This window comes from Pongo abelii, chromosome 19 (genome assembly GCF_028885655.2).
Source record: "Pongo abelii isolate AG06213 chromosome 19, NHGRI_mPonAbe1-v2.0_pri, whole genome shotgun sequence".
Lineage (NCBI taxonomy): Eukaryota > Metazoa > Chordata > Mammalia > Primates > Hominidae > Pongo > Pongo abelii.
In genome coordinates, this window is record NC_072004.2 from 9,619,990 (window position 1) to 9,632,674 (window position 12,685).

General features: G+C 45.4%; 1 protein-coding gene across 2 annotated transcripts in view; it reads left to right on the forward strand.

Moving 5' to 3' along the window:
* The window catches only part of USP43 (ubiquitin specific peptidase 43), an 83,564-nt gene that overhangs the window by 17,945 nt on the left and 52,934 nt on the right, over positions 1-12,685 (forward strand). For both annotated transcript variants that reach the window (XM_024235066.3, XM_024235067.3), the window contains exons 3-4: positions 3,219-3,322; positions 11,516-11,608. In XM_024235066.3, the coding sequence (XP_024090834.3) occupies positions 3,219-3,322; positions 11,516-11,608 (197 nt within the window). The remainder of the gene's footprint in view (positions 1-3,218; positions 3,323-11,515; positions 11,609-12,685) is intronic.

Consider the following 12,685-nt stretch of genomic DNA (forward strand, 5'->3'; position numbering starts at 1 on the left):
TACAGATGTGCGTCACCATGCCTGGCTAATTTATGTATTTTTGGTAGAGACGGGGTTTTACCATGTTGGCCGGGCTGGTCTTGAACTCCTGACCTCGGGTGATCCACCTGCCTCAGCCTCCCAAAGTGCTGGAATTACAGGCGTGAGCCACTGCGCCCGCCCAGACATTCTTTTTGTTTGTTTGTTTTTGTTTGTTTGTATTTTTGAGATGGAGTTTTGCTCTTATTGCCCAGGCTGGAGTGCAGTGTTGCAATCTCAGCTCAGTGCAACCTCTGCCTCCAGGGTTCAAATGATTCTCCTGCCTCAGCCTCCTGAGTAGCTGGGATTACAGGCGCCTGCCATCATGCCTGGCTAATTTTTTGTATTTTTAGTCGAGACGAGGTTTCACCATATTGGCCAGGTTGGTCTTGAACTTCTGACCTCAGGTGATCCACCCGCCTCGGCCTCCAAAAGTGCTGGGATTACAGGTGTGAGCCACTGTGCCCAGCCCGATTTGGACATTCTTGACCCAGGTACCATGCTGTTCACTGAGCCAGGTAGTCTCTCTTAGGACATACAAGTCCCCACCCACTGTGGCACCAGACTCACTTTCCAGCCCTGTTTGCTACTTCCCTTTGCACTTCCTGTATCCTAGGCAAATTGGGTGTCGTAAAATATTAGGACATATAAGAATGCCCATTTTGAGCACTCATAACTTGTTCGTCTCAATATTTTAATATGAAAAATTTCAAACATATGGAAAAGTTGAATTAATTATGCAGTAAACACTCCTCCCCATCACCTAGATTCTACAACTTACGTTGTACTAAATTTGCTTTATCACACATTTACCCATCTGTCTCTCTATCCACTCATTACTCATATCTTTTTTTTCCCTCATCTTATTTTTTGGATGTACTTTGAAGTAAATTGCACACCTTACCCCAGACGCTTCACATATGTTCCTTTTGCCTGGTTCTGTCGTCTGCTTTCTAAAATCCTTCAACATTTACCTCTAATGTCACCCAGGTCTTTACGTACCTCACTGCCTGCCTGTTCTTCTAAAGGTATATATAGACACATGCACGATGTATCTATGGCATTCAAGTTTCATGGTGGAAATGTTAAGAAAAATTGTCTAAAAAGACTCCATGGGGAGAGTGATGATGAAAAAGTTGAGAGATGCTGCTCTAGGGCATATTTTATGTGGGGCCTTGCATAGATTTTTTTTTTTTTTTTTTTTTTTGAGACAGAGCCTTGCTCTGTCACCTAGGCTGGAGTGCAGTGGCACGATCTCGGCTCAGTACAAGCTCCGCCTCCCGGGTTCACGCCATTCTCCTGCCTCAGCCTCCCAAGTAGCTGGGACTACAGGCGCCCGCCACCACGCCCAGCTAATTTTTTGTATTTTTAGTAGAGGTGGGGTTTCACCGTGTTAGCCAGGATGGTCTCGATCTCCTGACCTCGTGATCCACCCGCCTCGGCCTCCCAAAGTGCTGGGATTACAGGCGTGAGCCACCGCGCCCGGCCGATATTTATATAGGTACGTTTATATTTTACTAAATAGCGTTATATTATGAGTGGCTTTGATTCTGGGATTGCTCTTAGAGACAGACCTCTTCCAGGGCAGAAATTTTGGCATAACAGGGCCTTAATCAAAATATTGTGTCCCATGTGTGGTAGGGAATAGGCAGGAGGTAAAGAATAAATTTAGGGAAACTAGAAAGGTTGTATAACTCATTTTGGAAGTGGTAGGGGTCCAGAGGAGGTTGGTGGCATCAGGGCACACAGAAGCCCTGAGGTGAGATAGGCTGAAAAATGACCCCCAAAGATATGAGGTCCTAATTGCTGCATCTTGTAGATGTTGTCTGTATTAGTCTGTTTTCACACTGCTATAAAGGAATACCTGAGACTGGGTAACTTACAAAAGAAAGAAGTTTAATTGACTCACAGTTCCACATGACTGGGGAGGCCTCAGGAAACTTACAGTCATGGTGGAGGGGGAAGCAGGCACCGTCTTCACAAGGTGTCAGGAGAGAGAAGAGTGAGCAGCAAAGGGGGAAGCACCCCTTATAAAACCATCAGATCTCATGAGAACTCACTCACTCACATGAGAACTGCATAGGGGAACCACCCGCATGATCCAATCACCTCCCACCAGGTCTCTCTCTAGACATGCGGGGATTGTGGGGATTACAATTGAAGATGAGATTTGGGTAGGGACACAGCCAAATTATATCATTACCTTCTATGGTAAAGACTTTGGAGATGTGATTAAGAATCTTAAGATGGGGTCATTAACCTGGATTATCCCAGTGGGCCCTAAATGTGCTACCAGTGTTCTTGTGAAAGAGAGGCTGGGGGAGATTTGAGAGACACACAGGAGAAAGCTATGTGAAGACAGAGCAGAGAGAGAGAGTTGAAGATGCTAGCCTTGAAAACTGGAGTGATGTAGTCACAAGCCAAGGAATTCCGGCAGCCACCAGAGTGAAAGAGTCAAGGAAGAGGCTCTCATCTAGAGCCTCTGGAGGGAGTGCGGCCCTGCCAACACCTGGATTTCAGTGCAGTGATACTGATTTTGGATGTCTGCTCGTGAGAACTGTCAGAGAATAAGCTATTGTTTACAGCCCCCAGTTTGTGATAATTTGCTGTCGCAGCCATAGGAAACAAGGAAACGCAAGGGGAATGCAAAGGACACGAGGACTGATGGACGGAGTGAAGGAAGCTTGTGTACCAAATTGAAAAACGAAAAGCCTCATTTGCCTGCAAAAGAGAATACTCATGTGAAACTGACTCCTGAGAAAATGTGGGCAGGAATGATTTAGCAGGCAGGTGGAAGGTGGAGAGATTTGGTGTGGATGCATTTGAGGTGATGGCAAGCCCACCCAATAAATATACAAGAGGCATCTAGACATTGAAGCCGAGTGGGACAGAGATAACGCACAGGGCCGTCCATCCAGGGGGAACGGGTGAGGCTGGTGAGAATGAGTGAGCATCCGCCAAGGTTCAGGCTCAGGTTTGCTCTTTTAATGCACGTACACTTCTTGTCCCAGACAATTTGGAAGGTCAGGGGATTGAAAGAGCTTTGAGTTATGGTAAAGGTAGCACTGAAGGTTGAGACTCTACAGAGGCCCAGAAAGGAATGATGCGGGCCCGGGAGGAAGCATGGACTCGGTGGTCTGGAAGCAGTTGAGTGACGAGAGGTGTATCTAATCTGGCTTCCTTTCCTCATTTCTTTGCAGCTTCCGCCTGAAGCCACTAAAACCTCTGAGAACTGCCTGTCACCATCAGCTCAGCTTCCTCTAGGTCAAAGCTTTGTGCAAAGCCACTTTCAAGCACAATATAGGTAAGATGGGGATGTGTTTAGAATGTATCACCCAAGGGCTCCACAAACTCAATTCCTGGTAACCAGTCTCCCATTGCCAGATTTACCCTGAGATTTCAAAACAACAAAACCACAAACACCCTTCTCTCTCCCATTATAAATCCTGACTAAGCACACACTCCTGTTGTCTCTGACTTTTAGTATTTCTTCTTTTCCTTCTTCTTAGCTTCTGGGCCCTCCACCTTACTTGAAAGAGGGGTGATAAGAGGGTGATTCTACAGAAGGTAAATGTGAGCTGGGATCTCACTAGCAAGCAGTCACTCTGAAGTTGGAGAGACCCTTCCTGTTTGTTCTCTCTCCAGAGAGCCAAACTTAACAAGTCATTCTGAGCTCAAGAGTTCCAAGCATCATGGAGGATATAAAAATATATATACAGCCTGGGCAACATAGGGAGACCCCATCTGTGCCAAAAAAAAAAACAAAAAAAAAACAAAAAAAACCACAAAACCTAGCCAAGTGTGGCCCGTGCCTGTGGTCCCAGCTACTCAGGAGGCTGAGATAGGAGGATTGCTTGGGCCCAGGAGGTCAAGGCTGTGATCGAGGTGGGAATACAGTGAGCCGTGATCACACCACTATACTCCAGCGTGGGCAACAGAGTGAGACCCTATCTCAAAAAAATAAGTAAATAAATAAATAAATAAATAAACAATGAAAAAAGTTATACAGCCTTTGGCTTCAGAAAGTATGTGTTCTCTTTGAGCTTTTATATATGAAAGTGCAGAGACTCATACAAGGCAGAATAGTTTCAATATTATAATGTTCAGTGAAAGCACTGACAGCAGTGAAAGGTCAGAGAAGGGAGAAAACCCCATGGGCTTCTCAGAGGAAGTGTGCCTTTTTTTGGCCTCTGCGGGATGAATAGAAGTACGAATGAGTAGGAAGATAGTCAACAAGAACAAATGCAAGCTTAAAGGTGGGAATGAGCACAGTGGTCAGGATTTAGAAGAGGAAGCCATTGGTTACAGAGAGCCTCCTCTAGGTAAGATGCTTGCCTGTGTGTGTATGTGTGTATGTGTGTGCATGTGTGTGCGTGTGTCTGTGTGTTGCCAATATATATATTCATGTGTTTGTATGTGTGTGTGTGTCTATATATATTTTAAGCCTTACAAAAAGTCTCAGGGCTCTTTGGGAAGTTGGGCTTTTTCTACAGACACATGATAAGTGGCAGAACCAGGATTTGTCCCCTGAAATATCTCTAAAGCACAAGTCCTGCCTTTTTGCTTTCTTTGCAATTCCTCTGTTGTTTTTCCAGCTAACCTTGTTCATTCATTGTGATTCTCTGCTGCTCCTCCAATTTCACAGAAACTCTGTTCTCTATTATGGATACCAAAACAAGTTTTTTGTATTTTTCTTCTGGATGTTGCACTAAATCATTTCAAAGCTGTGCTTTTCTCCGAGTTGTCTGGACAATATTTCCTTTGCATTGCTCTGCAGTGGTTTTTTGGAGGTCTCCAGGTGGTTTTCTTCTCTTATTGACTTCTCTTCAAACAAGGAAATAATTATTCAGTCTTCTGGAATTTCCTTGCTTATAGCCATTTACTTCCATACTTTTTGGGGATTTGTATTCTTTGTGTTTGCACAGCAAGAGGTCACTTAAAACTGCCCGGAAACTATCCTGATTTAGGATTCATGTTATATTCAATAACCACTGAAAAGATAAATAGGGTATAATTACTGTCTTTAGAGGTTGATTGTTTATTTAGGAAGACCAAATAGTCTTTGAAACTAAGCTGCTTTCCACTGGTGAAGAAAAATGTATAGCACTTGACAAGTTCTCTCACCCTCTGCCTCACCAGGGACAGGGACCCTGAAGAAACAGCCAGGATGACTATGGGCTCTCTGTTCCTGCTTGCGGTTGTTTAGCATACAGGGTGAAGAGGATCTCACCTCTATGAGCTCAGATTTCTCTGTCATGCCTGAAGAAATCCTTGCTCGTTTCCTGAGGGATGTGGTAACTCTCCAGGAGGTATGCAGAGAGGAAACCTAGATTATGTGGTCACCAGCTTTGAAAGCTACTGGCCATGAAAGCCGCTTGTAGGGCACCTGTCTTATTTATTTATTTATTTATTTTTTATTTTTTTTGAGACAGAGTCTCCCTGTGTCGCCCGGGCTGGAGTGCAATGGCACAATCTTGGCTCACTGCAACCTCTACTTCCGGGGTTCAAGTGATTTTCCTGCCTCAGCCTCCTGAGTTGCTGGGATTACAGGTGTGCGCCACCATGCCTGGCTAATTTTTTTTTTTTTTTTTTAATTTTTAGTAGAGACGGGGTTTTACCATGTCGGTCAGGCTGGTCTCGAACTCCTGACCTTGTGATCCACCTGCCTCGGCCTCCCAAAGTGTTGGGATTACAGACGTGAGCCACCAGGCCCAGCCGGGCATCTGTCTTCTCTTCAGGTGCCCAACGCAGAGGGTGCTAGAACCAAAAATAAGGAGACAGAGGAAAAGCATAGAGAAAGAGGAAGAAGAATATTCAGAATGAGGGAAAGGAATATTTCGAATACTAAACTTAGAATTTAGTATAAGGTGAAGGCATATTAGAGAGAGGGGAGGGATCACTGATCATCGCCAGCAGGTCGAATTCATCTGTGTCCTTGTACAATTAATTCACCTATTTCTCTATTCATTTCCCCTCTCATCCACATACTCTTCTTCCTTCTTTCAAATATTCAAGTGCCTGCTAATGGGCTTGGTCCAATAGTTACCATGAGGAGTAGAACTCCTGGCTGAATCTTTGTTGATTCTTTAGATATTTCATTCATGCCCTACTGCGTGCTGGGTTGTCTTGTAGGTGCTGTGAACAAGACTCAGCCCCTGTTCTCAGGGAGCTCACATTCTACCTAGGGGAATGCTAGATAATGTACAAGTAAACAACAGCCTGTGATAGGCATCAGCGGAAAGATAAGGAGTCACTTGGGAGGCGGGGAAGTGGCCCACATTCCATAAGGCGGGCATGGAGGTCTTCTTTTCGGAGCTGAAAACAGAGTGACAAGGAGTCTACCATTTTAATAACTGGGCACAGAGTATTCCAGGAAGAGGACACAGCACAGGCAAAGGGCCAGAAGTGGGAATAATCCTGGCAAGTTCAAGGAACGAAAAGGCCCAAGGTAGCTGCCAAGAAGTGAGTAGAGTAGCTGGGATTACAGGCATGCACTGGAGATGGCTGGAGAGGTGGGTGGGGACCTGGTAGGGCAGGTTTTCAGTCCAAGTGTGAGGGTTTTAGTCTCAAGGGCACAGGAAGACACTGCAGAGTTAAAGGAGGGAGTGATCTAGTTCATTAGTTTCAGAGGTGACTGCCTTTTTTTTTTTTTTTTTTTTTTTTTGAGACGGGGTCTCATGCTATCACCCAGGCTGGAGTGCAGTGGCGCAATCTCGGCTCACTGCAACCTCTGCTTCCCAGGTTCAAGCCATTCTCCTGCCTCGGCCTCCCAAGCAGCTGGGACTACAGGCGTGCACCACCATGCCCAGCAAATTTTTGTATTTTTAATAGAGATGGAGTTTCATCATGCTGGCCAGGCTGGTCTCGAACTCCTGACCTCTAGTGATCCACCTGCCTCGGCCTCCCAAAGTGCTGAGATTGCAGGCGTGAGCCACTGCACCCAGCCCAGAGGCAATTGCTTTTTATGAGCAATGCAGGGAGGCGAGAGGAGGCAGGAGCAACAGTTGGTGTTGCCACTGTGGTCCCAGTGGGAGAGCAATGGTGGTTGGAACTGCAGAGGTGGCGGTAGAGATGGAGAGAAGTGGAGGGGTTCAGAGTATGTTTTTGGATGGAGAGTCAGCATCTTTCCATTAGTCCTTCCACCCCTCACCCCTTACCCCAGTCTTGCTAACGGGGTGAGGGGTGGAGGAACTAAGGGAGAGATGAGAATCTAGGGTGACTCTTGGGTTTTTCTATGATTATAACTGGTGAGTGCTTCGGAGGAAAAATCGAGGGTGCTTGGAAGTACATGCCTGACTTGGCATGGGATGAATCGGGGGTGGGGAGGACTTCCGAGGAAGTGACATTTGAGCTGATTGGATATTAAGGACCATCAATGCCCTTTGGGTATTTTTCCTATAGCATGATGAGTAAGAGGCGAGGTGTTCACGCTAAAGATGAACTGGCAATGGCTAAAAATGCCAGCTTTGTGCCTGCTGATAAAGACAAGGTGTCATCAGGGATGCCTTGAGGTCTGAGAGGTGGTTTTCTGCAGTGGTCAGTGGGGGAAGTGCCCGGCTGGCATCTCCTGCTGTCCCTGACTCTCTCCTGGCCTCCTCTCCCTGGGGAGGGCTTGCCTGGCATGGCATCAGCCTTCTTGATGTAATTGAGAGATGGATGTGTTATTATGGGTTAATTCAGAGGCATCTTCCCTTAAACCCCTTTTAAGGGGCTGAGTTTTTGACTTTGGCTGGGGGAGAGAAAAGGAACCTCCAGTACTAGAGTACCGAAGATCCTGGACTATAGCAAAGATATTTAGTTATTCTATGTGTTTATCATCACAGTCTAAAAATGTCTGCAAGTCTAACAACCAACGATTGTGGCTATGTTGGAGTTTTGGCCAGAGGAGGGAGTGTGTGTGTGTTCACAAATTCTTCATGTCCTTCATAACCTTTATCCACAGAAAGTCTAAGGATGTTTTTGAAGGCTTCCTCAGAACAGATCTTGGAAATGTGAGATCTTGCTTACGTATTGGCATAATTACTGTTGTTTGCGTAGACGTCAGATCCACTGTCCAGTGAGCAGGTAAAGTGGACTGGGTTTGAGGTGAAAGATGTGTGTGTATTTGGCAGCAGTTAAAGTGCAGAGTGACAAGAAATTCAGGGGCAAAGCCTGGGGCTCTTTGGTGGGCGTTTGTAGCAGGTGGAAAAGCAAACCACAGCCCTGAGTTTTAATAGCACTGACGGGGTTAGCTTTGTTAACAGAAGCAATTTGACAAGGAGAATGAATACCTTAGGGAAATGGGCCTGTGAACATTGAAAGGCAGTAGGGTGATTTTCTGTTCCTTTTCCCCTTGAGTGCGCTTGTGAGACAACAGGGAAGGACTGTGAATGTCCTGGAGGGAATGGGGAGAACAGAGGCATCCATCAGGCCACATTGGGGTATTGCTCTAGCCTGGTAACGTGGCCAGAACTTTTTGTAAAAGCGAAGCTGCCTCTCCATCTTCTTCCAGATCTGTTGGTCACATCAGTCTGTCCGTATTTCTCAACCTTTGATGCATGGACATATTTGACATCTTTCCTATAGTTTATTATGAAAACATTGTACTTTTTCGTTCTTTATTTTATTTTTATTTTTTTGAGACGGAGTTCTGCTCTTGTCACCCAGGCTGGAGTGCAATGGCGCGATCTCAGCTCACTGCAACCTCCACCTCCCGGGTGCAAGCGATTCTCCTGCCTCAGCTTCCCAAGTAGCTGGGATTATAGGCACCTGCCACCACGCCCGGCTAATTTTTGTGTTTTTAGTAGAGATGGGGTTTCACCATGTTGACCAGGTTGATTTCCTGCTCCTGACCTCAGGTGATTGCCCGCCTCAGCCTCCCAAAGTGCTGGGATTACAGGCATGAACCACTGCGCCTGGCCAACGTTTTCATTCTTTCACTATAAATTTTGCCCGTTCTGTTTTTTTTTCTACAAACCACTCATTGCTTGCTAGCTGATAGGAGTTGGTGGCTCAATGTAAAAGTCATATTCCTGAACCAGTTTAATATGTTGCAATGCTTCAAGAAAAATGCAACCCGGCATAGTTTTAGTAGGCTAAAAAGCATGAAGACGTCAATGAAAAACATTCTCTCTCATTGGTTTATATACTTGTGAAATGGGAATTTGGGAATTTCCCAATGACCCAAGTATATCCTTCAGGCCAATTTTTTGCCTAGGTACGTGATGGACAGAGGTGGAGAAGGATTGGAGGAGAGACGCAGTGGCAGAGGAGACCCCAGAAATGTTGGATTTCTGGCTGGCTGGTGCTCATTGTCTGATACAATGCTTTCAACAAAAACACTACCAGGGGTCTCCCAAAGGGAAATGACCTGAGGCAGCAGGAGTGATGGAATGTCCAGTACTGGGGCCTGTTTTCTATAATCAGGTTGATGGTCTGATAAGTTATATCCAAGATAACTGACTTGTAATGGGCAGATCACCCAAGATTGCCTTGGGCGACACCCTCCTGTTTATGTTCCTGTTTGTCCCTGGATTTTCCTATTTGTCTGCTCAGTGGAAAACCAATCAAACGAGATGGGCACTTTCCACAAGGACTCAGGAAACCTGTTCTGATACCAGCTTTGGCTTACTTGCTGACTTATCCCAGTAATGTCATACAGTGCTAAGAGTATGGACTTCAGAGTCAGACTGCCAGGGCGGTCTTGTTCTGTGTCCTCAGTGAAGTTAATGTAGATTTTAGGATTAGTAACATAGCATGCAGAAATCCCTTGTATCTTGGAAGAATATGGTGCATTATATGATAAGAGAAAGAAAATTGGTATGTACACGTGGAATATAAAAGTTGCATTTCAGCTGGGGGCAGTGGCTCACGCCTGTAATCCCAGCACTTTGGGAGGCCGAAGTGGGTGGATCACAAGGTCAGGAGTTCGAGACCAGCCTGGCCAACATAGTGAATCCCCTGTCTCTACTGAAAAAAATACAAAAAATTAGCCGGGCGTGGTGGTGGGCACCTGTAATCCCAGCTACTCAGGAGGCTGAGGCAGGAGAATCGCTTGAAACTGGGAGGCGGAGGTTGCAGTGAGTTGAGGTCGCGCCATTGCACTCCAGTCCGGGTGACAGTGCGAGACTCCATCTCCAAAAAAAAAAAAAAAAGTTGCATTTCACTTTCAGAGATCCATTCTAAAGTAAAGGAGTATTAAGTTTAAAAGAGTTGAAAGAATATAAATGAACATTATATATAGCTACTCTGAACCAATTGACACCTCACCGACTTCTACTAAAGAACACAGGAATGATATGAGCACGGAGTCTGGAAACCGAGCCTAGCTTTCTTACTTAAGAGCCGTGTGTTCTTCAGCAAATTACTTAACCTCTGTGTGCTTCAGATTTCTCTTCTGTAAAATGGGTATAATATCGGTTGCTATGGGTGGTAAATGGGTTCATCTATGCTAAGTGCTCAGAATGATGCTTGGTTCTTAGTACATGCTATTTCAATGTTAGTTATTACTTTAAGGAGCTATTTCTTATTGTTTCTTCTTCTGTACAATAAGGAGGATGAGCAGTGTCAGTGATTCTCTACTATGGGTGAACACTAGGGTCATCTGGGGAGCTTAAAAGCTCAGGATTTTAGAAAGATTTTGATGTCTGGACCCCTCTCTACCCACCTTGAAACAATCTCTGGGAGTGGGGCCTGGACATTGGAATTTGTAAAAAAAGGCTTCCTGTGGTTCTGGGGCACAGTGAGGCTGAGAAGCAGGGGAAGAGATGGTCCTGAGATCCCTTCAGCTTGGAAGTTGGCATGCTGGGTTTGTATGGCAGGGGCGGGTTATAGCTTCCCTTCCCATACTCAGTGCATTTATATGTGTCACTAAACATTCTTTTCCCTTTTAAAAAAACGGAGGTGAAAGTCCTGTAACATAAAGTTAAGCATTCTAAAGCATACAATTCAGTGACATGTACACTCACAGTGTTGTGCAGCTACCACCTCCTAGTTCCTAAACATTTCATCACCCCAAAATAAAACCTGGTACCCAGTAAGCAGTCAGCCTCATCCTCCCTTCCCTCAGCTCCTGGCAACCACCAATTTGCTTTCTGTGTCTATGGCATTACCTGTTCTAGATACTTCATATAAACGGGATCCTACAATATGTGGGCTTTCACGTCTGGCTTCTTTCACTTAGCGTATTGTTTTCAAGGTTCATCCACGTTGTAGTATGGACCAGGGGTTCATTCCTTTCTATGGCTGAGCTGTACTCCACTATGTGGATGTATCATATTCTGTTTACCCATTTGTCTGTTGATGGACGGTTGGGTTGTTCCCACCTTAACTATTGTGAATAGAGCAGCTATGAACACTTGTGTACGAGTATTTGAACACCTGTTCTCAATTCTTCTGGGTATGTACCTAGGAGTGGGATCACAGGGAGTGGAAATGCAAGGATAATTCTGTATTGAATTTTATCACCAAATTGCTTTATGTGTGATTAAACGTTCGCCTCTGTTCTTCACCCTCACAGATCTTCCTTGACTTGTCCCCACTGCCTGAAACAGAGCAACACCTTTGATCCTTTCCTGTGTGTGTCCCTACCCATCCCCTTGCGCCAGACGAGGTACGTGAGTGTCGCGGCTTGCCCAGTGAACTTGACTTCCATCCTTACTCATTACGGGGAACCTTCTGGCCTCACACCTGCCATTTTCTCTCCTTTGCTTCTCAGCCAGCATTTCTCTGGAAACCAGCCTTATAGCTGGATGACATTCAACTATTGAAATTGACAGAGTGAAAGGTTACTGTTTTCCTTCTCTAGCTGAGGAAGGAATTATGAATGTTTGGCACAATTGCCAGACTTAGATCTGTGGCCCATTCAGAAGCTGGCACGGACCCATTGGTCTCACTTAGTGAGACAGGGGCAAACTAGAGAAAATCTGTGGCCACCTGCTTTTTTTTCCCCAGCTTTATTTCAATTTCAAAAATCTATTTTCTTCTTTGGGAAGGTGTAGGAAAAAGATTTCTTTAAGGAGCAAAGAAAGAGGAAAAGGGTTGTTTGGGGAAGATGAGAAAAAAAAGAAAAGCGGAGGTAGGGCTGGGTAACAGGCACCATGGGCCGAGTTCTATAAAAATAAGCCCAAATCTTAGCAGTGACCGGGAAGGCAAATGGCCAATGTCAGTGTCCTGGCATGTGGGTGAGCTCCTATGTGGGGTGTCTTCTCTGGCATTGGAACAGAGGTATTTCTTCTTTATGTTCCCCATCTTCTCTTACCCTCTTCCTATTGACATCCCCTGCCTTTAGGATGCAGCTGAAGACATAACATCTTCAGAAGGCCTTCCTTGGCAACTCAATCTCCCTTTCTGCTCTAAAATTGTGTGCTGCTGATCTTCTGCACTGCAAATATAACTACTGGCTTATACTATAACATGGCTTATGCTGTCTATCATCAGTGACACCATCAGATAATGTCAACTTATAGATGTGATGATCTAAGACTCCCAGCCTGACACAGCACAGCACAGTGGTCAAGACCACTGACTCTGGAGCCAGACGGCCCAGGTTCGAATCCCAGCTCTATTAATTAATTACCTGTGTGACTTGGGCAGTTATTGGATTAGACATCAAGAGAAACGGTAGCTGCAAGAGTGGGCCTTCATATGCTGGTGGGAAGGGGAAGCAGAGATTTCCAAAGGAGACTCT